At 40.4% G+C, this 25,192-nt stretch overlaps 1 protein-coding gene across 1 annotated transcript; it reads left to right on the forward strand.

Moving 5' to 3' along the window:
- The first annotated feature begins 445 nt into the window (after positions 1 to 445).
- DLGAP5 (DLG associated protein 5) lies at positions 446 to 25,159 on the forward strand. The gene is made up of 20 exons (XM_064714943.1): positions 446 to 506; positions 1,673 to 1,730; positions 4,173 to 4,422; positions 5,586 to 5,782; positions 6,207 to 6,299; positions 6,715 to 6,787; positions 10,121 to 10,219; positions 10,945 to 11,018; positions 12,643 to 12,935; positions 15,543 to 15,655; positions 15,735 to 15,855; positions 16,285 to 16,370; positions 16,915 to 17,075; positions 17,770 to 17,862; positions 19,863 to 20,067; positions 21,056 to 21,266; positions 21,622 to 21,679; positions 22,812 to 22,965; positions 23,254 to 23,303; positions 23,970 to 25,159. Exons 3-20 carry the CDS (start codon positions 4,182 to 4,184, stop codon positions 24,090 to 24,092), a joined length of 2,445 nt encoding a protein of 814 aa, XP_064571013.1. The 5' UTR covers positions 446 to 506; positions 1,673 to 1,730; positions 4,173 to 4,181; the 3' UTR covers positions 24,093 to 25,159.
- Positions 25,160 to 25,192: the final 33 nt, after the last annotated feature.

Genomic DNA, 25,192 nt, shown 5'->3' on the forward strand with positions numbered 1-25,192 from the left:
ACGTCCCTGCTGCAGCAGGGAGATGGGACCAAATGAGCCACTGTGTCCCTTCCAGCTCTCTCCGTTCTGGGGTTCTGCGCGTGGTGGGAGGACTCATCACTGTCCCTGAGTCCCGGTGGCACTGAGGGCTTTGCAGAGCCCCGGACACAGATATCCCTCAGGCACAGGCGACCCCCGCCGCCATCTTAGCGCCCCCGCACCCCGCGGGACGCCAAGGGCAAGCCACGCCCCCGCGCCCTCAGCAGCTTCACCTCCCTCACTCCGCCAGCCAATGAGCGGCAAAAATAGGCGGGGAAAAGTCTACAAGCAGCCAATGGAAATTAAGAGAGGCCATGGAGCCACCAATAAGCAGCCCGCTTTGGGGTTCCGACGCTGTCAATCACCTCCGCGCTGAAGCCAATGGGAGCCGGGCATCCGCGCTGGCCAATGAGCGTTGGCGGGTGAGATTTGAAAGCGAGGCGGGGCGGCGCGCGGAGGGGGTTGCGCAGCGCGCGGGGCCGGGGCAGGTAATGGGGGGCCCGGGGGTCCCGCGGCGGGGTTTGGGAGCCTGGAGGGGCTTTGAGGGGTCGGAGGGGCCGTGGCTCCCCGGCAGTGTGCTCCGTAAGGGTCCCGGCCTGGGGGTCTCGCCTGGCGGTGGGCTGGCAGCGGTGCTCTTTGCTGAGTTGCGGTGGGAGCAGCCGGAGGCGCTGGCGGGGATGGGGCTGAGGGACGGTCCTGGGCTGGCCCCGCACGGCCGGGTCTGGGCTGGGCCCCGGGGCCCGGCTCGGAACCGTTGAGTTCACGTTTTACTCAGTCTCCACCCGCTTGTATTTGTTTTGGCTCAGAGCAAATTTGGGAGAGGATTTTTAAAGGGGTTTTTGTAGGAAAACAGGTTCAATCGGCCCCTGCTTTTAACCGGTCCGGGAGAAACTACTTTTTTTAAGAAAAGTGGAAAAAAACCCCCTGTTTATTAAACAATAAAACTCTTTGCTGCTCTAAAAGAGATGACCAACTGAGAAAAGCCCCCAGCCCGGGTTGCAGCTGAGCTCACTCAGTCTTTGATCAGTTTGTTCAGTGCTGGCAATGTCGCAGGCCGGTGCTCCCCTGGGTGTTCAGTCCAGAGCAGGTTTCAAGAAGAAAAAAGAAAAGGGAAAAAACTGCAGTCTAGGGAACTTTCTTGCTTCAGCTAGCTAAAGTAGCTAAAAGCAAAAGAGAGCTCTGTCCCGCTGTCTGTCCATCCGCAGACAACACAGGAGCAGGAATGCAGAGGAGTGAGTGCAGTGTATGAAAACAAACTTCACACTTTTTCTCTCCCCCCCTTCATTCTCTGGAACATGTCTTAGAAGTGCAGAACTTATTATTCAGCATAAAACACAATGAGACAATTGGGGATAAAAGCATCATATATTCAACACAGGACACCGCTTTAAAAATAGCAATACTTGCTGTTCCTGCTCTGTTTTCTCATTGCTCAGCCTAAAATGTTTTCATGTTCATGTTGCTCTTTGGTTCTTCTAATTGGTCGAAACTGTCTCTTTTCCTCTGCTGCTATTTATCAAAATGAATGATCAGCTTTAATTTTTGGTACTATATGTTAGCCAGTCACACATCCTTTGTGTCAGCCCTCTGTCCCTTTCTTGCTAAGAGTCTTTACTTGAGTTTATGTCAATTTAAATACCAATTCATCTTCTAGGCTCCTGTTTGGGCAAGATACTCCACGGGAGCAGTAACCTGGGAAGAAGAGCAGACAGGTATTTTTGTTTTGATCACATCTTTGGGATATTGAGTATGATACACATTTTTAATGAGCCCACAGAAATCACTGGTAACCTTGCTGTTCTTAAAGGGTAATTTAGGAACTTTGTCCTGAGAAAGGATGAGTGTAGAGACTAAATTGCAGTTTTGAGGAATATTTATCATCCACTGGGCTCAAAAGGCTGCTGCTTCTAGGACACAGATAGTAGAGATGTATTCCCACTGTTTTCTTTATGGCTTTCTGTAATGCCATGGAATTACTAACAATTCTGGAATTACTAACAATTCTGGAATTACTAGCAGGATCAGTTCAAATATGATTATTGGAGATGCTCATTAATTAACCTCCCTTAATCACTTAAATGTAAAGCAGGGCAAATATGACCTATGAACTGCAGTGGAGTTTTTTGTACTCATCATTAATTGGTATTTTTAATCAGTTTCTGAAAAGTGGAATGCAAGATGCAGGGTGAAGCCCAAGATATTCACAATTCAGGTGGAGCAGCTCTTCCAGGATTGTGTGGAGGAGATCCAGCCCCTGATTTGGGTTTTGATTTTTTTATTCCCCTTTGCTTTCAAACTTCCACTGAATGTTTTTCTCTCCTGAAAAAAAAGGAGCACAATGCACTGATTTTGGTTTCTGTCCAAGCAATTTTGGTTTCTGTTCTAAGCAATTCCAGGGGGTTGTGCAGGTGCTGTTGGTGCTGTGCAAGTTCTCCCCTCCATGAGCACTTCCATGGAGTGGGGAACAGGGAGCTGCCCCTGATGGCACCTGAACAGGCTTGGGCTGAATTCCTTCTTCCAACAGCTCAGCTTCTCTCCTTGACTGCTTTTCCCATAAATAAATCCACTTTATTTCTGCATTATTTCTATTTTGCTGCTTTTTTTCTTCTAACATTTGGGTTTTCCAGCTGGGCTGCTGGTTGAGTTTTTGGCTTTTGGTGGCACACAGATGGGGAGGGGATGGACTTTAAGAAATTTAAACCTTTAACCGTTGTCAAGGCTGTTCAGTTCACTGAGGTTCCTTCAGTTTGACCAGAGCATGCTGTCCTGAAATGGAGAGCTTCAGTAAATGACTCAATTGCCAATGAATTAATAACTGTTGGGTGTTTAGTTTTGTTGCAGACATCTTTATGGAAAATCCTTTCCTTAGGATTTTTCCTCCTGAGAAGCTGAGAGAGGCCTCAGGAACAAAATGTAAACATTGATTTTCTGCTGCTGTGGAATGCAACAGGTGCATCTGGGATTGGTCTCATGTGGTTGTTTCTAATTAATGGCCAATCACAGTCAGCTGGCTTGGACTCTGAGACAGAAGCTTTTGTTATGATTATTTCAGATTCTATTCTTAGCCAGCCTTCTGATGAAATCCTTTCTTCTATTCTTTCAGTATAGTTTTAATATGATATATATCATAAAATAATAAATCAGCCTTCTGAAACATGGAGTCAGATCCTCATCTCTTCCCTCATGCTCAGACCCCTGTGAGCACCATCACATAGTGTAGCTCTGTCACCCTTACTGTAAAAGCTCACTTTCCTGCTTACTGTGAAGCTGTTTTCTGTAAGTGGTGGGAGATGAGATGTGTCATGGCTGAGGTGGAAAACCCTTGACAAGCCAGGTTTCAGTGGAGATGCAGGGGATAACAGAATCCCAGAATGGTTTGGGTAGGAAGGGACATTAAAGCTCATCTTGTTCCCATCCCCTGCCATGGCAGGGACACCTCCCACTATCCCAGGTGCTCCAAACCCCATCCAGCCTGGCCTGGAACACTTCCAGGGATGGGGCAGCTACAGCAGCTTCTCTGGGCACCCAGTGCCAGGGCCTCACCACCCTCACAGAGAAGAATTTCTTCCCAATATCCCATCTAACCCTGCCTTTGTCTGTTTACATCCATTCCCCTTGTCCTGTCATTCCAGGCCCTCTCCTGGACCCCCTTTAGGCACTGTTAGCACAGCAAGTGCAAACCAGCTGGCAATTGGCTTAAGGCTTCCTCAAATTCAAAAAGATGGGAAAAATTCTGCTTGAAATAACCACTCTTTATTGCAGTTGCATCCTGGAAACATCCTGGTTCTGATGGCAGAATTCCTTGCTATCAGATAGGTCTGATCTAAATGGAATGTTGCTTCCAAGTATTGTCCTACAGCTCTGTCATTTACTTGCTCATCTCCTTAATGTGGAAAACAGCTGGGGAGAAAGCAGCCCAGCCAATCCCAGCCATGGGGGCAGTGTCCCCTCCTAATTCTGTGCCACACTTGGTGACACTCAACACCCAAACTGGTCCCTGGAATGAATAAAAATATTGAGAAGTTGCTGAAAGAGTCGTTGCTGAAATTGCCATTTGAGTTTTCTCTGGTCATGTACAGAAATAAAGAATTCAAGGCTTTGCTCATAACAAAAATGGAAAACAAATCATGACAGTGTTTTGCTTGTTGTCTAAGGTCATCAGGATGGCTGCTACTTCCCAGTTTGCCAGTAGATACAAGAAGGATTTGAGTACAGAAGCCCTCAGGACCAAGCTTGCCCGCAGGAAATCCATCCTGCAGAAGGAGAACAGGCACAAGCTCTTCGAAAAGGGCCGGCAGCTGGGGCTGGCAGATGGCAACGTTCAGCTCTCCAAGGACAGGGGAATTTCTGAGCTCAAGGAAACCAGGGACTTGTGCTCTCAAGAGACCAGCAATGGGAAACAGAGTAAGTAAAGAATTGCTATAGATTTTTTTTTTTTAAGTGTTAAAAATGATAAGTAGGTTTAGTAGCGTTATCACAGAAACCTAATAACAGTCAACATTTCAATTTGACAAAAAAGTTGAAGATTTAAAACACTATCAGCCTTTCCAGGTGTTAAAATCAAGACAATAAAATCTTAATACAGCTGTACCTTTGTGGTGTGAATGAAGCTTTGCTCTGATTTGTCTGCAGCAGCTAAAGGAAGAATGCATTTTGTTATTAATATTCAATAGAAGTGCATTTATGATTGCTTTGTCCTTTAAGATGAGAAAAACTCCAGTCTAAAATACCATCTGATACACATGCCTGTTCATGTGCTTAAAGTGTGCTTAGCAATGGGCAATTTTATATTATATATAAAATTATTAATGCATAAATGCATTATATGATTGCATTTTGAAAATAGCTGGTTTTGGACAACTTCTTTTCCTCTCAGAAAACAGAGCCTGCATATATGGTGAATTCTGCCCCCTGGCTCTCCTGGATGCTTGTGGTCTAAGAAATTAAGTTAATATCTAAAAATGTTAACAAATTTTTAGAAATACTTTCACCTTTAGTATTTTGATAGCAGAAGATTATTGGAGGATAGTAATAGGAGTTCTGTCTATATGTAATATTATAAAATATGAAATGTAATAAATTTGTCTTGATTATATTTCATACATTTCAACTTTAAGTGGATATTAATCTTTCAGGTAGACATAATTCAAATTTGGCAACATCTTAAGGTTTTATTCTTTCATATAACTTCTGCCTCATTTATTCTCAGCCTGAGTCAGACTTTGGTATCTAAAGCTGAGTTTTCAATGAAGTGTTTGAATAGAGAAATTGGTACAAATAAACCAAATAAGAAGATGAGATGTTAATTTTTCTACCAGTGACCTTGCAAGCCTGTGAAATGGGAGTGAGTTTCTAGTAATCCTCAGGTGGATATTTGGAGAATTCTATTTGTAAGCTGAAATTTTCCATTAAATTCCCCTTTGAGTGGGAAGGGCTAAAACACTTTAGAGATTCCAGTCAGTTCCTCTTCTACCTTGGCATAGTTGATTGGAAATTTCTGACTTCTTGTTGGCTCCAAAAGCATGTTGATGATTTCCTAAGCCACCTTTGGTGCCTGTGTGGTGCAGGGGCAGCCCCGGGTGCAGGCAGCAGGAGGATGAAGGAGCGCAGGGAGATGCTGCAGCGCTACAAGGAGGAGAAGGAGCTTCGCAAACTGCAGGAGCAGAGGGAGAGAGCCAAGAAAGGGGTGTTCAAGGTTGGGCTCTACAGACCAGCTGCACCTGGCTTCCTTGCTGCTCAGGAACCTGCAAAGCCAAGAGAGAAGGTAACAATGAGAAAATATTTCATATCTCAATTAATTGCGTCTGTGTACGCCGTTGAAATTGATGGTTTTGTATAAGATGTGTGTGTTATTTCAAATAAACTGCTTATTTTGTAAATGCTTTATTCATGTTATGATCAGGGAGTAATTGGGCTCGTTCTCTTTTCTAAACAAAGCTGGAAATAGTACTAATGATATGTGGATTTTTGTATTTGTGATTATGTTCGGTTCAAAAATTGGAATGATTCATCCACAAATGAAAGAGCTCTGTTATTTTAGAACCAGTAACTTGTTCATATTTAGTCAAAGCTTTCACACTTGATGCATTTTGCACAGACATGTTTTTCACATTTATGCTTTTGCTCAGTCTCAGTGACAAAGGGAAAAAGGAGTTTATTAACTCTCATTTCCTTGGGGATGTTTCCAGGCAGCTCCTGCTTTCTCTGGAAGGATTACTCGGTCAAAAGCCAAGCTCCAAGAAGAAAAAACCATGATACCAACTGCACCCAAGTCCTCTACGGTTTGTTTTTTATGTATCTATAACTTCAGTGAATAAATTTAGAGAAAGGGAGGAAATTTCAGACTCAGGGTAGTATCTTTACAAGTTTGATTAGATCAGTACAAGCAGAAAAGAGCCCAGGTTTTTTGGATCTGTTTGTCAATCAAGTTTTTCAAGATATTTAAACTGTTGCTTAAATATTTTTGTTCACTCTTTTTCTGACAGTTTATTAACTAGTTGGATAATGCACAATAACATATCCCTAAACCAATCTATTTTAAATTGTCCTTAATGTCTCTCTACTTTTTAAAGTCCCCCTGTGCCAAATTATTTGACTTTTTTCTTTACTGTAATCTAGGTATAATTGGTAAATTGAGCTATTTCTGGAAATCTGTACCAAATAACTTTTTTTTTCTACTAGGTCATTTGAGGGCAGAATTGCTATCTACACATGGAGGTAGTGAAACACAAAACAATGAGTGCAGCCAAAGGGGCTGAAAAGGAGAAAGGTATGGAAATACAGCTGAACCTGAAAGTTGGGTATTTTGGGGGAAAGATCCACAGCACATTTTTGGGTGTAGGAAGGAAGGAGGAGGTTTAAGATGTCCATTCCTACCAAGGGCAGCAGCTGGTGAATTATCAAGTGTGGGGCTCCAGGGCTCACAGGAGCTTGTTGCCTCCATAGGCTGGGGAAAGGGAATGCAGGGTCCTGACAGTCCTGGTTCCTGATTATTCCCCTTGGGAGAGGGAAAAGAAAAACAGGTCAGTAGGCAAATGCACAACTGCCCAATGCCTCAGCTCCTGCAGCTCAGTGAGGCTGCTGCTTGTAGGACACAGATAGTAGAGATGTATTCCCACTGTTTTCTTTATGGCTTTCTGTAATGCCATGGAATTACTAACAATATTCAAATGGAATTATACATTTGAATACTAACAATTCTGGAATTACTAGCAGGATCAGTTCAAATATGATTATTGGAGATGCTCATTAATTAACCTCCCTTAATCATTTAAATGTAAAGCAGGGCAAATATGACCTATGAACTGCAGTGGAGTTTTTTGTACTCATCATTAATTGGTATTTTTAATCAGTTTCTGAAAAGTGGAATGCAAGATGCAGGGTGAAGCCCAAGATATTCACAGTTCAGGTGGAGCAGCTCTTCCAGGATTGTGTGGAGGAGATCCAGCCCCTGATTTGGGTTTTGATTTTTTTATTCTCCTTTGCTTTCAAACTTCCACTGAATGTTTTTCTCTCCTGAAAAAAAAGGAGCACAATGCACTGATTTTGGTTTCTGTTCTAAGCAATTCCAGGGGGTTGTGCAGGTGCTGTTGGTGCTGTGCAAGTTCTCCCCTCCATGAGCACTTCCATGGAGTGGGGAACAGGGAGCTGCCCCTGATGGCACCTGAAGATCCACAGCACATTTTTGGGTGTAGGAAGGAAGGAGGAGGTTTAAGATGACCATTCCTACCAAGGGCAGCAGCTGGTGGATTATCAAGTGTGTGGCTCCAGGGCTCACAGGAGCTTGTTGCCTCCATAGGCTGGGGAAAGGGAATGCAGGGTCCTGACAGTGCTGGTTCCTGATTATTCCCCTTGGGAGAGGGAAAAGAAAAACAGGTCAGAGGCAAATGCACAACTGCCCAATGCCTCAGCTCCTGCAGCTCTCTGAGGTTTGCTCTGTAGGACAGATGTAGAGATGAAATTCCACTGTTTCTTATTGGATTTCTTGAAAGCATGAATTACTAACAATTCTGGAATTACTAACAATTCTGGAATTACTAGCAGGATCAGTTCAAATATGATTATTGGAGATGCTCATTAATTAACCTCCCTTAATCTTACTTAAATGTAAAGCAGGGCAAATATGACCTATGAACTGCAGTGGAGTTTTTTGTACTCATCATTAATTGGTATTTTTAATCAGTTTCTGAAAAGTGGAATGCAAGATGCAGGGTGAAGCCCAAGATATTCACAGTTCAGGTGGAGCAGCTCTTCCAGGATTGTGTGGAGGAGATCCAGCCCCTGATTTGGGTTTTGATTTTTTTATTCTCCTTTGCTTTCAAACTTCCACTGAATGTTTTTCTCTCCTGAAAAAAAAGGAGCACAATGCACTGATTTTGGTTTCTGTTCTAAGCAATTCCAGGGGGTTGTGCAGGTGCTGTTGGTGCTGTGCAAGTTCTCCCCTCCATGAGCACTTCCATGGAGTGGGGAACAGGGAGCTGCCCCTGATGGCACCTGAAGATCCACAGCACATTTTTGGGTGTAGGAAGGAAGGAGGAGGTTTAAGATGGCCATTCCTACCAAGGGCAGCAGCTGGTGAATTATCAAGGGCTCACAGGAGCTTGTTGCCTCCATAGGCTGGGGAAAGGGAATGCAGGGTCCTGACAGTGCTGGTTCCTGATTATTCCCCTTGGGAGAGGGAAAAGAAAAACAGGTCAGTAGGCAAATGCACAACTGCCCAATGCCTCAGCTCCTGCAGCTCACTGAGGTTTGCCTCAGGAAGGATGTCACAGGTAATTCTCACTCTGTGCCACAATTACAGGTATTTCTTAAGAAAACAGAGATTAAAAATAAACAACCTGTGCCACCTTTAAGGGATTTGAATGCCTTGGGTCAGAAACTCTTCTTCATAGCTCAGTGAGATCCTTAAGTGGATACAACCAAGTCATGTGGAATGTTGATGTTAATGCAAGATATTCAGTAATTCAGAGTGAAATGACTTTCACATCATTAATCTAATCAAATTAGCAAGCTGCAGACCTTTATTTAATTTCAGTAGTGCCCTTGGTGAATACTGAAAAGATGTATTATTAGTGTTTGATGTAACAATTAAAATGTTTAATTTTTGCAAAATGGTCATCCATTGATTATTTCTTTCTGAAATTGATTATTTCTTTTGTGCTGAATCAAGGATATGCATTATATGTACTTAAACTTCCCTGGAATGAAGTGATCCTTAAGGTCCCTTCCAACCCAAACCACTCTGTGATTCTTTGAAACACCAATATAAAAATGTTTGGGAAGTGAATGTTTGATAAATCCAATGTTGTAATTATTTACCCAGTGATTTTTTTTTCCCATCTTTTCATTCTAGCTTGTACAGAATCACAGCTTGACAATAAAGACAGGAATAGCATGAACAGTAACCAAGTGGGGATTTCAGACAGGCAGGGAATGGAATAAAGAGCTCCCATGAAATTTGTCTGTGCAGGAAAGTGCTGTCATTTTAAAAGCCTGTTAGAAACAGTGCTAAAATACAAAGATGAAAATGATGATGATGATGGGTGATACAGTGCATGAACTTGTCATGTTTTATAAAATATTTCACAGCAAATTAGTCTTAAGAGTACTTTGTTAGATTGCATTAAATTCTGACCTTGGAAATCTTTCATATAATGGCCAGGGCATCACTTTGTTACACCAATGGTTTGCTTTAGCTTCCAGCTGTGCAAATAACCATGGCAAAGATATTAATCTAAAAAAAACTTCATCTGTAAAGCAGAGAGGGCCTTGACTCTGCTTGCAGGGAGCTGTGGGGAGCATCCTTATTAATGTTGTGATAAAGGAGTAATTATTAATGTTATGATAAGGGAGTTTGTGCATGGCATCAAACACAGATGGAGCTGTGCAGTGAAAGCACCTCCAGTCAGGATCCCTCAGTGCATTGCCTGCATGCCAGGGCCTGGCTGTGCCCTGAACTGACCCAACCCTGCTCATTCTGGCAAACCCATGCAACTGATAACTGCTGGTGCATTCCTCTGATTTCTGCAAAATGGAAACTTTGTTATTACTTGAGTGCAGCTCCTCATTGAACTTGGAATCTCTGGGTTAATCTCTCTTGCAGTGTTGCAGCCTGCAGCCCAGCCAGCCCCAAGTGGGAGAGTCACCAGAGCAGCTGCTGCTGCAGCCAGGCAGGTGCTGAAACCAACTGCTGCTGCTGCTGGTGAGTGAGGCAGGGCTGTGTAGCTCAGCTCTACCTTAGACTGCATTTAAATCTTGCCAAATTATCATCTAAGAAAAGGCCTGAGTGCTGCATCACCCAGACTCTTGTCTGGAGCTCTACATCAACGTGTTGAAACCAACACTTCCCACAACACCCAGCAGTGTGGAGCATCCATGTCCACATGGTAATTACAAACTCAGAGAACAAAGCCAGTGCTGGTAGAGATTGGCACTTTGGCTGTTTATGGCCATATAATTATTAAATGTGTGAGCAGGAGCATCTCTGGAAGAGATGAGAGCCTTTGTTCTTCAGGTGAGGAATTTCTCTGTCTCTGTTTGCCTGTTTACTGGAATTCAGTTCACCAACAGAATTCCTAAGCCATATTGAAATTAAAAATCTAAACTCAAATTGGCTTGACACTCTCTCTCCAACCTTTTAGGAAATAAGGTGACTTTTATTTTTACTATGTGGCAAGATGTAAAGATTAATGGCTTAATGAATCTGTTTTCTTGATGATACATCTGTTACCAGTCTGTTAATTCCTAGGCCAGGCTTTCTTTTGAATGAACCTCTGCAATGCTGTTTCTTCCCTGTAGCCACCTCCCACCCAAGAAATAAAACAGTCTATCCCTATCTTTAGCAACTGGATTTTTATGGCAGTGTTTTGGTGAAAGATTACATGAATCAGATGCCTTTTTGACCTCTGGGAGTGTCTGTTTTTGTAGGTAACCAGTCACAGAGAAAGGCAGCAAACACAACAGGAAAGCAGAAGAAAGCAGTAAAACCTGAACCCATAAAGGTAGGTCATGTAATAGTTGAAATAAAAAAGCAGTAAAACTCATTTAAGAGCCAATAACTGTGTCATTGTAGCTGAAGTGCTCAAACATAAAAGCAGTAATTTCAGTAATAAGCTCGAATTTGGGAAGGACTTGTATGTATTTATACTGCCATATTTTAAAAATTAAGATCAAATTTAGTGCTCATATAGAATCACAGAATGCTGTGACTTGGAGGAGACCCACAAGGATCATCCCAATCCAACTCCTGCCCCTCACAGGACAACCCCAAGAACCCCAGCATGGATGATGAATGATCTGATTACTAATCAGGATCTGGACAATGATTTAAAATAGACAAGAAGTTCTTGCATGACATATCTGATGTTTTCATGAGTCAAAAAAGAAATTGCTTTGCTGGTTTAATCTAGCAGCTGTAAATTTTTGAAGTGTGTTCTGAATGGATCCTTTTCCTGCTCAGGTAACAATATAAGACTCTAGAAGCTAAGAAATAAACACATTTTAATATTTAGAGTTTTAATAAAAACCTAAATTTTAGGTTTTGAACCACCAAAAGATAAAGCTGGAAATGTTGTTCCCTGCAAAGTAGAACACTATTCTCTGCATGATTTACAGCTGAAAGCATTCATTGTGGATCTTGGTGTCATCACTTCCAGAATTTTTTATGCATTTCTGTACAACAGCTCTCCATGACTTTTTCCTTCTTTTGCTCCACTCTTCCCTCTCATCCCTCCCATCTCCACCTTGTTCCTGTAACTGAGCTGTGCTCTGGAGTGTTTGAGATTGTGCAACCACACCCAAACAGGAGGTGAGAGCACTTCTCTCTGCCTTGGACAAGCACCTCTTCACAGGCAGAGTCCCTGCCAGTTGCTAACCACAGGCAGCTCAGTGGAAATGTTGGCTAAAAGCAAAATTCAAGGTTTACATTCCTAGCAGAGGTGACTGAAGTATAACAAGACTTCCAGTGGGTTGAAGATGCATATTTTCTTGAGAAACACCCAAAGTTTTTCTGGCTGGCTTGAGCTAACAATCTCAATTGGGTAGCTCAGAAATGTGTTCTGTGTGACTATCTGGTCACTCATCTCCTAAGAATGTGAATTATTGTTTAATTTTGTTTTCCTCTTTTAATGGCATTCTGTGGTGCTAACTGCACTTGGGTTGCATTCCTCAGCTATCAGCCTGTTCCAGTTTGGTTTTCAGTCTTTGGATTGGAGTATGTGCATGAATTATGGTTATTCAGCAGTCCTAGTTGGATTTGGAGCCAGTAATTCTGCTCTTGAGGATTTTACCACCTTAAAGCTTTTATTTCTAGCAGAGGGAGCAAGCATTTGTCAATTTTAATTATTGTTTTGGTTGGTAGGGTGTTCTGCTTTAGCCCCTGGAGTGGATTGTTGCATTCTTTGTAGTGAAGTGTTAACTTTTGTCTCTAGAATGATTTGCAGGTGTCCAAAATGGTTGGATTTGTTGGTAACTCATCACTTGTGTCCAGGTGTGCTGGTTTAGGAGCTGATTTACCTTAGGCTGTTCCCTTCCTGGTGGCTGTCAGACACTCCTGTTATAATTCAGCCCATGCCTATTGCAAACACATGATTTGATGATTTGATTTGTCTGTCTATGCTGTTACAGATCATTTCTTCTGAACATGAAGTGGAGACAAATGCTGCAGTGGAACCAGAGCTGAAAAGTTCTGCTGCTGATTCCAAGCACTCAATGCCAGTAGAACTTCAGCAAGAGCAAGGCTCAGTGGAAAACACCAATTTTTCTCCAAGGAGACCCAGAACACGTTCCTTTGCTCCTCAAAACTTTGTGTTTCAGCCTCTGAGTGGTTTGGCAACCTACACTGTGACACCCATGTCTCCTTCAAGGGCAAATGCTTTTTTGACACCCAGTGCTGTCTGGAATTTTTCAAAATCTCCAATGTAAGTCTTCCTTCTGATGGGACCTAAAATATAAGTGAACTTCTGTGGGGATGCAAAAAATAATTTTTCTATAGAAAGATTCACATTGTAACAAAGTTTTGTGGTATTGTAACACCTGATTTTATGGTTTCTATCATTGTTTAAATATGGATTTAACACAACAGCAGAAATGGGTGAATTTATATGGATATAATAATAGATATGAATATAATCCATATAATAGAACAGGTATGGATGTAATCCATATAATATAACAGGTATGGATGTAATCCATATAATAGAACAGGTATGGATGTAATCCATATAATAGAACAGGTATGGATGTAATCCATATAATAGAACAGGTATGGATGTAATCCATATAATAGAACAGATATGGATGTAATCCATATAATAGAACAGATAGGGATATAATCCATATAGTAGAACAGGTAGGGATATAATTCATATAGTAGAACAGGTAGGGGTATAATCCATATAGTAGAACAGGTAGGGATATAATCCATATAGTAGAACAGATAGGGATATAATCCATATAGTAGAACAGATAGGGATATAATCCATATAGTAGAACAGGTAGGGATATAATTCATATAATATAACAGGTATGGATGTAATCCATGTAATATAACAGGTATGGATGTAATCCATAGAATATAGCAGATAGGGATATAATCCATATAATAGAACAGATAGGGATATAATCCATGTAATACAACAGATAGGGATATAATCCATATAATACAACAGATAGGGATATAATCCATATAATACAACAGATAGGGATATAATCCATATAATACAACAGATAGGGATATAATCCTTATAGTACAACAGATAGGGATATAATCCATATAATACAACAGATAGGGATATAATCCATATAATACAACAGATAGGGATATAATCCATATAATACAACAGATAGGGATATAATCCATATAATACAACAGATAGGGATATAATCCATATAATACAACAGATAGGGATATAATCCATATAATAGAACAGATAGGGATATAATCCATATAATACAACAGATAGGGATATAATCCATATAATACAACAGATAGGGATATAATCCATATAATACAACAGATAGGGATATAATCCATGTAATACAACAGATAGGGATATAATCCATATAATACAACAGATAGGGATATAATCCATATAATACAACAGATAGGGATATAATCCATATAATACAACAGATAGCGATATAATCCATATAATACAACAGATAGGGATATAATCCATATAATACAACAGATAGGGATATAATCCATATAATACAACAGATAGGGATATAATCCATATAGTAGAACAGACAGGGATATAATCCATATAATACAACAGATAGGGATATAATCCATATAATACAACAGATAGGGATATAATCCATATAATACAACAGATAGGGATATAATCCATATAATACAACAGATAGGGATATAATCCATATAATACAACAGATAGGGATATAATCCATATAATACAACAGATAGGGATATAATCCATATAATAGAACAGATATGGATATAATCCATATAATATAACAGGTATGGATGTAATCCATATAATATAACAGGTATGGATGTAATCCATATAATAGAACAGATATGGATGTAATCCATATAATAGAACAGATATGGATGTAATCCATATAATATAACAGGTATGGATGTAATCCATATAATATAACAGGTATGGATGTAATCCATATAATATAACAGGTATGGATGTAATCCATGTAATACAACAGATAGGGATATAATCCATATAGTATAACAGATAGGGATATAATCCATATAGTATAACAGATAGGGATATAATCCATATGGTATAACAGAGAGGGATATAATCCATATGGTATAACAGAGAGGGATATAATCCATATGGTATAACAGAGAGGGATATAATCCATATGGTATAACAGAGAGGGATATAATCCATATGGTATAACAGAGAGGGATATAATCCATATGGTATAACAGAGAGGGATATAATCCATATGGTATAACAGAGAGGGATATAATCCATATGGTATAACAGAGAGGGATATAATCCATATGGTATAACAGAGAGGGATATAATCCATATGGTATAACAGAGAGGGATATAATCCATATGGTATAACAGAGAGGGATATAATCCATATGGTATAACAGAGAGGGATATAATCCATATGGTATAACAGAGAGGGATATAATCCATATGGTATAACAGAGAGGGATATAATCCATATGGTATAACAGAGAGGGATATAATCCATATAGTATAACAGATAGGGGTATAATCCATGTAATACAACAGATAGGGATATAATCCATATAGTATAACAGATAGGGATATAATCCATATAGTATAACAGACAGGGATATAATCCATATAATACAACAGATAGGGATATAATCCATTATTCTGTCCATGCTTGAGGAGCAGCTGTCAAGGACTCTGCCCTGTATCCATCTACACTGATTTATTTATTTATTTAGTGTTCTGTGGAGGTTTGCCTTCTAAACTCTGCATTTCTTTGAAATTCGCCCATATTTGATGTCACTTTCTCAATGTGTCTTAACTAAATGTACTTTTGTTTGTTTCCAGCAAAATATTTGAAAAATCCAGTGAAACTAAAAAGTCTAATTTAAAAAGTCAGCCTTCACCTGCTGTTAAAGGCATTCAAGAGCAGCAAATGAGCACAAGTTTGAAAGGAGGAGGTAGGAAGTTCACATTTATTTTATGCTGATGCTTTTAATTATCACCAGATTCTGAACAAATTCCTTTCATACTTTGCAGCAGGTGAATCAGATGAGAGCACTTCCACCCAGAGATCAAACAGCACAACTCCTGTCTCAGCAGCACTTGCAGTGAAGTCAGATGATACAAGAGAGCAGGAGCATGATGTGCCCTATTTCAGGTTTGCCTTCACTTGTTTCACTCCCCTGATGTCCATTTGAAGATTCTTAATAAGAAAAATGAGACTTCTTCTAAAGATCAGCTTAATTTAATGCTGATTTGTGTCTGTCAGCTCTTACCTGAGCAGGCAGATATTCCTGCTTTCTTTTTTATACCTTAAGGTACAAAAGGTACCTTTTGTACCTGTTTGCCTTGCACCTAAGTGCAAGGAAAGTAAAATTCTGGAGACTAACACCTTGTCCTAAGGATCATAAAGATCAAAGCAGTAGAAAAAAAATTGCACCTCAGCCACTCAGCAAAATAAAACAATCTAATCTTCAGCTCAGAGGCTGTGGATTCTCTGAGAGCAAAAGGATATTATCATTAACAGGCACCACAAGTCAGGAAATTCTCCAAATCCTTATTTTTTTTCTATTCTTTGTATTTTCAGAAACATTCTTTGTGCTGAGACAGAGAGGCTGCTGTCCCAGTGCCTGCAGTGGGAAGGAAACCTTGAGCTGGACATCCCAGAGGATGGTGAGTGAGCTGCAGTGGGCACCTGAGGGGTTCTGGGAGCTGAATGGGACAGAGAGAAGGACATGCATGTGCTGTTTGCAAAATAGCAAAAAATCATCTGCAAAGCTGTGCTAGAGACAGTTTAGAGTTGGATCTGCCTCAAGATACAAAATCTCCTATTCCTAAAATTTGTGTAGCACTTGCAGTGGTGGTGATTGATAAAGTGAACAAAGTGCTCATCAAAATAATTGTTCTATTGCCAGTCAGTATTTAAATGCAGGAACTTTAACCAAGCTGTTTTTTAAAAATAAGATTAATTTTTAACGTGGAATAAGTGCCCTTATCTGGGAAAATACAGATGATTCCAGCAATGCTTATCTTTAAGACTTGAGAGAGAATTTTTTTTTTTTTTTTTTGTAAGAAGCAACTTCAGAGCATTTCAGTGGGCAGGAAAACTCCATCTGAATTGAATTGCAGGTTTGCAATAGGTGGGACAATAAATTCCAGGCTCCTCAAACACTTATTTATCCAAGATATCCTGTGTTTTTCTTCTTCTTGCTGCCAGCTAAAGACCTGATTCGCTCCACAGTTGGTCAGACAAGGCTGCTCATAGGAGAAAGGTTCAAACAGTTTGAAGGACTGGTTGATAATTGTGAATTTAAACGAGGTGAAAAAGAAACAACATGCACAGACCTGGATGGATTTTGGGATATGGTCAATTTTCAGGTATGTACTTGCATGTTAACTTAGTAGGATAAAATTGATGGAGTTATTTATGAACCAAGTATTGATTTTTTTTTTTTTAATATTCAGGTTTTATTTTTTATCTTTAATGTAAAAAATGCAGGTTCTTGTTTTAACACTTGGTGACAGTGAATTGTTCCAGTTGGGATGCTATGAGTTATAATTCATTTACCAGTTCTGTTTTGTGTTGTTTCTGTCTCTGGAATAATTATGTTTGGCCAAATCTTACTCTGTTTTGGAGTGAGGATACAGTCACAATGTCTACCTCCCAGTTTTTGGAAAATTCCTGAAGCTCACCTGAAGAGTAGGGGGTCCCATTCTTCAGTATGAGAATAATGCAGAAATGACAATAACTCTATTTAGGTCTCAGCTTAGGTGATAGAAAACCTTCATCTCTTTTCCTCTGTTGATGCTCTTTAGTTTCACAGTGAAATATAATCTGAATTACCAAAAGAGCTTTCAACAAAGGAGTTTGTAAGTAATTAAATTAAATGCAGAGATGAACTTGTTATGGTCCTAGTCACAGGTTTTGACTTCTCTGCAGAAAGTATAAAAGTTTGATCTCATCCTTCAGAAGTATTTGAGAGCTGTTTCCTGCAGGATGGAAGACTGTGCTTGTTTGAATAAAGGTTATTTTACAGTGTATTCTTTTGCTTTCCTTAAATGTGACCAACAGATTGAAGATGTGAATAAAAAATTTGATAATCTGGTGAAGCTCCAAGGCAATGAGTGGCAGCCACTTGATGTCCCAAGCAAAGCAGTTGTCAAGGTATGAATGTGCCCCTAAAGCACATCTTGCATGGCTTCTTTAGATACATTGAATATTAAGTGAAATTATTATTATATTATATAATAATATATTATAATATAATATATATTGTATATTATATATTATTATAATATATATTATAAAATATATGCAAATATATTATATATAAATATATTTTTATATCTATAAATATTTATTATTATTTATTTATAAATATATAAAATATATTACATAAAATTATATAATATATATTATTATAATATATAATATATATTAATTGAATATTAAGTGAAATTCCTCTCAGGAATTTTCTCCCTTCTCCCTCACCTCTCTTGTATTATGGTGGGTTTAGTCCCAGTTGCCTCTTTTGGCTGCTAAGATTAGAACTAAAAATTAACAATGTAATTTCTGGAGTCATTGGATTCTATGCTAGTAAGACAAATCTCTTAAATTTAGGATGTAAACTTACTCTTCAGATGTAAAACAATTTCTCTGGGCCACTGACATAACTGGGAAATAAACCACCCAGGAATTTGGGAGTGAGTGCCAGTTTGGAGCAGGGAGTGCTCAAATGTAATGGTGTCCCATTAAGGCAACACCATGGGTGGCTTTAAACTGCTGCTTCTCTAAGCACAAATGGATCTGACACTCTCCAAAATAAGTTAGTGCTTATTGCAAAACAAGCTGTAATGTGAATTGTTTTATCTACTCTTTGGTTTGAAATATAGAATTGTTTCTGAATATCAAATTGTATTTGCATTGCCTAAACTCTTAAGTTCCTTGAGACTGCTTAACTAATTATAAAATTGAGGTGAAGATGGATAAGAAACTCCAGGCATGGGAAAACAGAGGGAATGTGGTCTGTGGGAGCTGCCCATAAATGCCAGAACTCTTCAGGTGGTACAAAACAAAACTTCCCTTGGAAAACTGAATGCCAAGAGAGGCTTCAGTGACTGCCTGGAGTCTGTCCTGTGGTTACACTGTGTCCCTGCCACTAGGAGTCCCTGCATCCCAGTGCTTCCAAAGTCTTACTGAATTTATCAGGAAAAAAGTTTTATTGAGAATTTTTGAACTGCAGATTCATTTGAAAAAAAAAATTATTGATGCTGTTAAGGTAAGTCTGTGATGATAACTGGATGGCAGCCCAAGAAGTTCTGGGGATGGGCAGAGGCCTTGATGCTTAAAATTGTAGAATTGTTGAGGTTGGAAAAGTCACCAAATTTAACCATTCCCCCAGCACTGGCAATGCCACCACCACTGTCCCCAAGTGCCACATCTCATGGCTTTTAATCCCCTCCAGGGTGTTGCAGACATTTTTTCATAGAAATCTTTTCTTTGGGATTTGTCCATCTTCTGGGAAGCAGAGCCCCAGAAGAAGAATGTAAACAATTGTTATCAGCTGCTGTGAAATGTAGCAGGTGTCCCTGTGATTGGCTCATCTTCCATGTGTACCATTAAAGGCCAATCACAGGAGCAGCTCAGGGACAGATTCCCTGCACACAGAACTTTGTTATTCATTCTTTCTATTCTATTCTTGGCTTAGCAGCTCTCTGCAACTTCTCTTCTTTTTCTTTTTAGTATAGGTATAATGTATTATATATCATATATCAATAAATCAAGCCTTCTGATCAAGAAACAAGATTCTCGTCCTTCTCTCACCACAGTGACTGTCTAAAGTCACTGTAATACCAGGGATGGGGACTCCACCCTTCCCTGGGCAGCTCTGCAGGGCTGGACAACCTTTCCAGTGAAAATATTTCTCCTGATATCCAATCCAAACCTCTTGTGGTACAAATTAATCCAATTCCTCTGTTCCTGGGAGCAGAACCTGAATCCCCCTGGCTGTGCCCTCCTGGCAGGAGCTGTGCAGAGCCACAAGGTTCCCTCTGAGCCTCCTTTTGCTCCAGGCTGTGTCTGTGGCAGCAGCCCCTGTGCAGAGGCTCATGTGCAGCTGCTCCTGAGCAGAAGTGCAGGTGAGAGCCAGGTTTGTGTCGTTGCAGAAGAAGGCAGTGCCAGGTGCAGTGCCCAAGGCCAAGCTGGAAGCTGCTGCCAGAGCTGCTGCCCGGAGCCGCCTGGCCACTGTCAAAGCAGCCATGAGGGACAAAATGAAGCAGGGGGGAGATGCTGAGAAGCTGCCAGAGACAGAAAAAGTGGTTTTTGAAGCAGGATTTTTCAGGATTGAAAGCCCTGTGAAAAACTTTTCAGGTAGGTGAAGGTTAATTGTGATTTTTGTGATCTGAAAGTACCAAAGAGTTGAATCCATTTCACTGGGGAGAGGAATTGTGCTGTTTGTTCTGTTTCACTGTTTCACCGAGTGCCTGATTACATCAGGGCTCCAAAGTGAACTGGGGTACATGAATGTGCTGATTTGAGTGGTTATGGCACCATGAAATCCCTGCTTAGGCAGAGGTGAAATAGCTGGTTCATGTTTTCCCAGCATAAATTTAATAATGAAATTCTAATCTGAGATTCTCAGATTCAGCTGATGAACCTCTTCAGCAAAGTCAATGCCAGCTCACATCCTCTCATTGTAGGACAGGAATTGGGATTTTTATATTTTAATTAAACCTCTTGCAGTGCTGTCTTCAAAGCTGCAAATAAAGTCCACTCATAATCTGTGCTCATGGTTAACAAGATTGTAACATAATCCAGTTTGCTATAAAAGCTGTTTAATAGTTCAGGTTTTTTAACAGGTGCTCAAAATATAACTTCATTTCCAGCATTTTATCTTATTGACACCTATATGCAGCCAGTATTTCCAGTACTTCTGTTTCTCTCACATTTCTAGTACATAATTTGATTTTAAATTCCCTTTTTTGGGTGCAGATCTCTCTTCTCATGACAAAACTAACAATTTTTTTCATGTGCCTCTTGTAAGTAGGGGGGAACTTCTGAAAAGCTTTGAGCAACACTGGATTTAAGCCAACTCCAGCAGAGAATCTGTTCTAAACATCAGTTGTGAATCTGTGTCTTTAAAAATCTATTAAAATTGCCTGATTTGAAAGATGGAAGTTAATAATTTCAATTTCTCTTTGCAAGTGTATGTAAGATTTCCATCTAATATTTGTATAAGATGATTCAGCAAGCAGAAAACAATTGTGTCTCTGGTTAGAACTGTAATGATCAGCTCACTTCAGTTTCTGGAAACTGGTGTAAGAATGAAATATTTATGAAATATTTACACATTTTCCAGGTTTGCTTCCAAGGACCCCTGGGAAACTGGCAAATCAAAGATCATCCATCAGATCTCTGCTTGCTTCTCCTCTCTGTAAGCCTGAGGATGCACCTGCAAAACAAACCCCATCAGCCCTCAAACTCCACCCAGCCCAGAGTCTGAAAATGGACCAACCTCCCACTGAACAAACTCCCCCCCTGGATAAACTCCCTGAAAGTCTTGAACAGAGGTAGGAATGTTAAAGCAGCTTTTAATTAACCTTGTACAAATCATTTTAGAGTTGGAACTGAAAGACATGATGTTAAAACCCATTAAATGTTACCTTTCCATTTGGCAGTGATAAAGTTTGCAAAGTGCTTGTGACTTTTCCTTCCCTTAAGCAAATATTAAAGAGCTTTGCCCAAATGTAATTTTGCTGCTGGGGTAGAAGTTTGTTTGCCCAGGAAATTTGAGTTTGATGTAGCTCAGCAGTGCCAACCAAGGCAGCAAAACTGCAGAACAAATTGTAACATTAGTTGGACAAGTCAGAAGGTGATTGATGAAGATGATTGAGAAGGATGAAAATGTTTTGGTTTCCCTTCCAGCATTTCTGTGGCTGCAGAAGAAACGTGTCTGGCTGCTGGCACAGCAGAGGGAAATAAGGTAAGTCATGCATTGTTCATGGATGTGCTTTAATACTCTGGTTTTACTAGCAAAGTAAAATCCTTTTGATTACCCCAGCCCCTTGGATTTGTGATCAAATCCTCACTTAGAAATCTTGTGTATTCCTCAGGGCAGTGCTTTTTACCTCTGGGTGGACAAAGGTGGGGTCTGCTGCAGTTTGGGGACCTTGTGTTGCTCTTCAGAGCTGTGTTTGGAGGTCCTGGCTGCTGCAGGGGGACACTTGTCACTTGGACAAGCAGTGTTCACCACCTCCTGCCTTCTGGTGGGGATTTTTAAAGTGCATTTCAAGTATAATAATGCATTATGTGATATATGTAATACAATAATAATGTAATATAATAATGCATTAAATGCATTTATGGACTCTGACTAAAAGCAACAGCACTCAGTCCTCAGAGCATCCTCCACAGCAGAGCACTGGGCTCTTAATTTCCTTAATTAGTTAAAAGAACTAATGCAAGTGTCAGAAATCCATGTCCTGAAATGTCTGAAGCCTTGGTGACATTGTTTGTGTTTGAGTAGCCTTAAAAGAGCAGGAATGTGGCCTCTAATTCAGGTGATGCTGTGCTACCAGGGAAAGTCAGTGCTTTGGAGTCAATCATCCTTTAGTAACTTCCATTGGAAATGGAGTCTTTAAATTTTATTTGTCACTGCTTGGATCTGTGCATGACTGCAGCAGTCATTTCCCCTCCCATCCCCCTACATATAATTTTTTTTTTTTTTTAAATCCTGGTTACTAATTTTTTCTTATGGCTTTTACTACATCCTTTCTCTGTTAAAATGAGAGTTGGTGATTTTCCTCTCTGGGGAAACCTTTCAGTGCTGCTCATGGGTTTTTCTGGAGGAAAAGTCACCAGATAACACTTGAAGTTCAAAACCTTCTTTCCTGTGGAAGAACTTCCCTTATACTGTCAGAGGGATTTTTAGGCTTTAAAGGGTTTTTGGGATTTGAGTCACAGCCTTCCCCCTGAGCCTGGGCCTGCCTGTGCCTTGCTCAGTGCTGCAGTTCAATCTCTCCTGAACTGCCCATAAAATCTGTGGGTGAGATGTGTGGACTTGGTCTGACATAACAAGGACATGGCTGGGAACAGAGAAAATCCCTGTTTTTCAGGTCCTGGGAGATTCTAGCAGAGAATCAGAAGCAGTGGATGGCATGGAAGAGATGGAGCTGTCTGCTGCAGAGCAGGGACAGGACATCACCATGTGCAGCCCAGAGAAGGAGACAAACCCTGCTCAGTCTGGAGAGCCACAGATCCATCAGCCAGGTCTAATAATCTGAATATTACTCTTTAAAATCAGATTGATTTGTGGGTGCTGTTAGAAAAACCTCCCTTAGCTGGTGTGATTTAAACACACATTGCACGTGAGCAAACAGTGCCCTTGGATTTCACTGAAAGTTTCTGAAGGATATGTGAAAGAGAAAGCTAATATAAAGAAATAAATGCAATTTAGAGTTTGGATTTCTTCTTTTAATAAACACAGAAAACAATATTGTTTTTTCAGCTTTGGCAGCATCAGACTAATTTTTTTTTAATTATATACTTATTTTTCAGATGTTTCCTGCAGTGATTTGACACTCATTGACAGAAATCCTTTTGATATGGTAAGTTGACCTTCAAGTTTATTTGAGTAAGGCAAGCTGCATGTTGCAGGACTGTTCACCTTTGCTGCAGACTCAGTTGCTGCACAGAGAAAATTAAACTCTTAAAGATGTTATCTAGGCAATTGCTGTAACTTTAAATACAAACCACATTCCAGCTGTCTCCTTGCTGGGCTCACACTGGTATTCCTTACTGCAATGATGAGTGTAGGATGAATCAAGACATTTGTGGCAGGACCTTGTCTGATTCTTGGCAGATTGAGCCTTTAAGTTGTGTTTCTTACAAATTTCCTTGTAGATATTCATTAACAGCCTTTTTTTTTTTTTTCTTCCTGGAATTTTTTAGGTCTGCCCCAAATCTTTTAATCACCTCAGCATTTAGAGCTGGAAGTAACATTCAGCAGGGAAAAGCAGGTGTGCAAAAGCTTTCCCATTTAATACAATTAATAGAATTTGGGTGTAGGTTTTCTTGTGAAAAATCCTCTTTAAAATACAGATTACTGACTTGAGTAAGGAGTGTCTTTCTTCAGCACAGACCATGTGTAATCACTTTTTATTTTATGCCTGGGAAATAAGCTTGTAAAACTGCTTTTGGGGAACTCAGAGTCCTTTGGTGCTCTGTGGTTTAAGTGTTCCTCCAGCCCTGACTGCACTCTGCTCCTCCCACAGCCACTGCTGGATTCTGAGCTCCCCTTCACTCCAGTCAAGACCAAAGCCCAGAAGTTTGCAGCAGCTGAAGTTTTCAGTGACCTCATCGTGTTTTCTCCCGTTGGGCCCTCTGGGGATCAATGAAAAGTGACTTTTATGCAATATATGTAAATTCTATGGAGAGGAAGCCCACAGAGGGTATCTGGAACACAACCTGCTACCCTGAAATGTGTTGAGAGAGGAAGAGTGGCCATGGTGGTGGATCTGATAAAGGGTTTGTGTCATTTGATGGTGCAGCTGTGGTGCACCAAGCTCTGCTGTGCATCAGTAGTGGGCTGTGTTCTGGTGATCCCTGCTGTGTCCTCTGGCTGTAAATTCTCACTGCAACCTGAAGCATTTTTATGTTGGTATCATTTAATGTATGTCCTGTCTCCTCCAGGTTGTAAAACTGTTACCTTTGAGCTTTGCTACCCTGAGCTGACCTCATTGCTTATTGTTATAACAAGGTGCCCACCCCACCAGCTGTGCCCGTGCCCTGTATCTGCTGGGATGGCACCTTTGGGGTGGCAGCCAGCCTGTTCCCTGCCCAGAGCACTCTGCCATGCTCTGGGGGTACCTGTGTGTTAATGCTGTGTTCACCCCTGCCTCAGCTCTGGCAGGGTTGGATGCATGCAGTTCTTTCCTGGGAAAGTTTTCCTGCTGTGTAAGAACCAGTGGATCTGTAATATCAGAAACTAACTCAGAACAAGGATTTCTAAGTCAGATAATACCTTTTCTTGGTGATGTATTGAAATAGGCATTGATATTATTTCCTTTAAGGATGCAGTTTTCTATTCAGTATCTTAATAGACCTATGTTTTCTACTTGTTTTTGACATGTTTATGCTCAGTCTCTTCTCTCATCTTGTTCCTTGTGCATTCCCCATCCAGACTGTAACATATTTGTGCATAAGGAACATGCCAGTTGTGTAGACTGTGGATTTGAGGAGAAGCATTACAGCACCACCACTTGTTATATTTTTAACAAATACGTCACTGGGCTTCTTCTACCAGTGACCTGAGTGTAACACACACATCCTTCCACCAGCCTTGATCCCAAACCAAGCTGAGATTTCAGTCCCTCAGCAGAAAGTGTTGCTGCCACTGCCAGGGGTTAAGTTTTAACCTGGAAGCTGTGTACTGATTACACTGAATAAAGAGGAAGCTGATGTGTGCTGGAATCCATTTTCTTCATTTCTAACTCCA

Source organism: Zonotrichia leucophrys, chromosome 5, assembly GCF_028769735.1.
Source record: "Zonotrichia leucophrys gambelii isolate GWCS_2022_RI chromosome 5, RI_Zleu_2.0, whole genome shotgun sequence".
Taxonomy (NCBI): Eukaryota; Metazoa; Chordata; class Aves; order Passeriformes; family Passerellidae; genus Zonotrichia; species Zonotrichia leucophrys.